This window comes from Syzygium oleosum, unplaced genomic scaffold (genome assembly GCF_021117445.2).
Source record: "Syzygium oleosum isolate NSW1041296 unplaced genomic scaffold, Sole_v2.1 Sole_v2.20, whole genome shotgun sequence".
In the NCBI taxonomy this organism is placed as follows: domain Eukaryota; kingdom Viridiplantae; phylum Streptophyta; class Magnoliopsida; order Myrtales; family Myrtaceae; genus Syzygium; species Syzygium oleosum.
In genome coordinates, this window is record NW_026607504.1 from 276,259 (window position 1) to 280,431 (window position 4,173).

At 41.7% G+C, this 4,173-nt stretch overlaps 1 protein-coding gene across 1 annotated transcript; it reads left to right on the forward strand.

The window, feature by feature from the left end:
* The first annotated feature begins 1,450 nt into the window (after positions 1 to 1,450).
* Positions 1,451 to 3,968, forward strand: LOC115693555 (vacuolar-processing enzyme-like). Its single transcript, XM_030620577.2, has 6 exons — positions 1,451 to 1,711; positions 1,882 to 2,046; positions 2,157 to 2,602; positions 2,876 to 3,113; positions 3,275 to 3,481; positions 3,602 to 3,968. Exons 1-6 carry the CDS (start codon positions 1,517 to 1,519, stop codon positions 3,746 to 3,748), a joined length of 1,398 nt encoding a protein of 465 aa, XP_030476437.1. The 5' UTR covers positions 1,451 to 1,516; the 3' UTR covers positions 3,749 to 3,968.
* The last annotated feature ends 205 nt before the right edge of the window (positions 3,969 to 4,173 follow it).

Sequence of the window (4,173 nt, forward strand, 5' to 3'; positions counted from 1 at the left end):
CACCCTCGCCTAGTGCCAGTGAGCGCGTGCCGGCCCTCACTGAACCTTGGTGTATCCAAAAAAAAAAACTAAAGAAAAGAAAAGAAAAAGAAAAAAATTATAAAATAAATTTAAAATATTATTTTAAAAAGTCAAGTCAAGGCCGGCTGTGCCATGTAGGACGCTTGACGTTCACGTCACCAATTTCTGATCAAAATTGGCCAAATAGACTGAATTGGCATATATGCAAAAGGTTTATAACTCAATCGACAAAAAAAAGTTTTAACACTAAATTGATACAATTACAATAAATTTAGAATTTTTTTTGGTAATTTTCCCTGTGTGTTTGATGTCAAATCAAGTCTAGAAGATCCACATGCTAGATTCTAAAATGGAAGTGCTGAGGAGATCATCAAGTGCTTTATTAGATGATTATTGCTCTCGTACAAGAAACGGGCTTCTCATTCATTTCAAAGAATTAAAGAAGTCCACTACATAAAGGAAACCATGCAATTCAAAAGGAAGTTCTGACTAGAAGAGTTGGTAATGCGATCTTTTAATGATGTGATGATGGGGTGATTACATAGTCCCAAAGAAAAGCACTGAAGACTCTAGTGGCGACAGATCGAGAGCACCTTCTTGGGTCTGTGATCAAATTGAGCCTTACTGTTATTATTTTCAGGTGTAAACCTGCAAAATATCATAAGCCTACCAAATAAACAAACAAAAGACAAGTATTGTATATAAGCCAAGGAAAAAAATAAAAACCTGAAGATGTGCTGTGAGAGCAAACTCTGGAATAAGTGGTGAGGGTATACATATCAACCAAATGATAAATTGAGATGAGAGAATGAGTTAGGATTATTTAGGGAAATCTATCTATTTGCTGCATGCAATTCTGCAAGAAATTGTAATATGGTCCGAAGTTGAGATATAGTATGAAGTTGTACAGCATCTCAAAATTAAGATATAGTCCAAAGTGGCACTTCATCTCTATTTTGAGACTCGGGTTTGATTTGATGCCACTTGTGAATGGATTTCTTGTGATCTCATTGTGCCACAAATCGCTCTATATATCCCTGGACTTTGCCAACTACGTAAATTGCCCCGTCAAGTGCTTCTTGACTAGACTCCGTCCTTCAGCATCTTATTTATGGATACCCTCATTATCTACGGTAGACACATCATTTCACGCGCAATAATTACCGTGTAGAAGGCGCACGTAGAAAAGGAAGGAACTTATTTGACTAGTTGATAATCCTTTTAATACCAAGAAAATGAGCAAAATGAAGCATTAATGAAACTATCCAATGAATGGCGAGAGGATATGACGATGGAGGAGGAGAATTTTGGAACGGGTGGAGCATATGTGAAGACTGATGGAATACCAACGAAAATCTATGCACTTTGGACATATCTTTGCGCATTATGTCCCCGCACTCCCACCTCTATATAAACCCTCCCTCCCTCCCTCCCATTCCACACATCCAAACCATCCTCCTCAATCTCATTTCTCATCAAACCCTCCATCGTGATTATGATGACCTCCTTATATGGCAGCCTTGTTCCTTTCCTCCTCCTCACAGCACTGATGATGGCGGCTGTGAGCGATAGCCGGAGGAGCTTTCGAGAAATTGTGTCGAAGTCGGGTGGTGATTATGGTGCTAGTAAGGGCACTCAATGGGCTGTTTTAGTCGCCGGATCCAACGGTTATTATAACTACAGGCACCAGGTGATCCACCACCCGAACTATGCATTAGCTACAGTATATCATCATATTCTCATCGTACATATATATAATATATTATGGACAACTTGCTGGCAGTACGTACTTTTATACCACATGAGTAGCACGATATATATTATGAAATGGATTTACCTGTGTGATGCGTGTCTATGCAGGCTGATGTGTGCCATGCCTACCAAATCCTTAAGGCAAATGGATTGAAAGATGAGAACATCATCGTGTTCATGTATGACGACATCGCCCGAAACGAGGAAAATCCCACAAAGGGTATCATCATCAACAAACCCAATGGCCCCGATGTCTACCATGGAGTTCCCAAGGTCTTTGTTCAACACATTCATCTAGCCACTACATACATCCACTGTATAGGAGGATGCATATTCGCGTGATTAATTTTCGATCCTAATTAACCAATTGGGTAATATTGCAGGATTACACCGGTCATGCAACTACCGCAACCAACTTGTATGCAGTCCTTCTTGGGAACAAGACAGCTCTCAGCGGGGGCAGTGGCAAGGTTTTGAACAGTGGTCCGAACGACCACGTCTTCTTCTATTATGCCGACCATGGGAGCACGGGACTAGTGAGCATGCCTGTGGGGGACAACATATACGCGAACGACCTGATGAATGTGCTGAAGCAAATGCATGAGGCGAAGAGGTACATGAACATGGTGATATACATAGAGGCCTGTGAGTCGGGGAGCATGCTGCAAGGGCTGCTACCCAAGAACATAGGGATCTATGCAACCACAGCGTCCAACGCCGAGGAGAGCAGTTATGGTTACTACTGCCCTGGAGAGACTTCTGACGGGAATTCCTTCAACTATGACACTTGTTTGGGGGATCTCTACAGCATCGCTTGGATGGAGGACAGGTATTATTGTGTCACTTCTCTATTTTTGAAAGCAACTGTACGTGAACATTCGATTATAAAGTGAAAAAGCAAGAAACGACTCTCACTTTCTAAAAAACTAAAAAGGAAAATCTAGCTAGATGAGAAAATAACAAGATAGCATATGTGTGTCTCTCCCTACATGTGGAGCACGCGTGGCATTCATCCTTAACAACATTACTTTGTCAAATGTACATGGACTCATTCTCTGTTCTCTCTGTCTCCATTAATCTGAATTTGGGTGTGTGAGAACAGTGATGCCCACGATTTGGGGAAGGAAACATTGCAGGAGCAATACTTAGCAGTGAAGAAGAGGACCAATCTGTCCCACGTGATGCAATATGGGAACACAGTTCTCAGTAAGGCGTTCCTCTCCACTTATATGGGCCAAAGCTCCAAGAAAGTCTCTTCCGTCCCCTTGGACGAGCTTTCTTCGTCAACTTCCCGAGCAATTCCCCAGCGAGATGCGGATTTGGTCTTTTTCCAACGCCGGGTTCGTCTCCATCACCATTGATTTTATTGCATATTGATTTATCTTTTTTGACTAGTAATTAAACAAAGGAATATAGTACTTATTAAGTAGTGTTTCTTGCTATGTTTGTCTTGCCTCTTGTTTTTGGGACTCTTGTCGATTGACTACTTGGGTGGTTGTAGGTGCAAAAAGCTCCGAAAGGGTCTGCTAAGAGTGTGGAAGCACAGAAGAGACTGGACGAACAAATTGCTCACCGATCTCATGTTGACCGCAGCATCAATCAAATTGTCAACCACTTGATCGGTGGCTCCAATGCTGCAAGCATGTTGACTGCTGTTCGACCTGGAGACCAACCTGTTGTTGATGACTGGGACTGCCTCAAAACATTTGTGAGTCTCCATGATCTCCTCATCAATTACTTACCCGATCCATATATGATACATGTATATGTGCAGCTAATTTATCTCGCGAATGGTTTCTAATGTCGAATTTGTTTGTGTGACGTATAGGTGAGGACTTACGAGCAATATTGTGGACGCCTAAGCGAGTACGGAATGCAATACACAAGAGCCATGGCGAACATGTGCAACGCTGGAGTAGACAAGGACCGTATGGTAGCAGCTTCTATTCAAGCTTGTTCTGGGAAAGGAGAGTGAAAACGATGATCAGTGTCCCAATAATGCTTTTGTAAACAGTTTCTGAATTACATATGGGGTATATGTGCTGCTTCTAGGAAATTGGAAGAAATTTACATTGGCGAGCTCTCTGTGTATCTTGTGAATCAGTCGGCTCATCAAAATGCTCAAAGTTTGTTCGAAAGTGTGGCAGAATCTTTTCATATGGTTAATGATATGGTCAGTTTCTGTTTTTTGGCAATTTTCACGAATCGTCTTTACAACATTGGGATATGCACCATAACCTTTTCAACCCATTAACCTAAAGGAGACGACTGGATGATGACCACTTTCAAGGGTAGGTTCCAATGAATGGAAGGATTGACGCCAAACAAGTGAAGCACCTGTGCAGAGTAGAGTGACAACTAGTTTCTTTATGAACCTAATTCATCGTCCGGAGACAAAAC

What these genes read in the sequence shown, in the direction of transcription:
- LOC115693555 (XM_030620577.2), top strand. Translation starts at nt 1,517, where the DNA reads ATGATGACCTCCTTATATGGCAGCCTTGTTCCTTTCCTCCTCCTCACA. An exon ending in ATTATAACTACAGGCACCAG is followed by an intron (nt 1,712 to 1,881) that starts GTGATCCACCAC and finishes GTGTCTATGCAG; the next exon opens with GCTGATGTGTGCCATGCCTA. An exon ending in GGGACTGCCTCAAAACATTT is followed by an intron (nt 3,482 to 3,601) that starts GTGAGTCTCCAT and finishes TGTGACGTATAG; the next exon opens with GTGAGGACTTACGAGCAATA.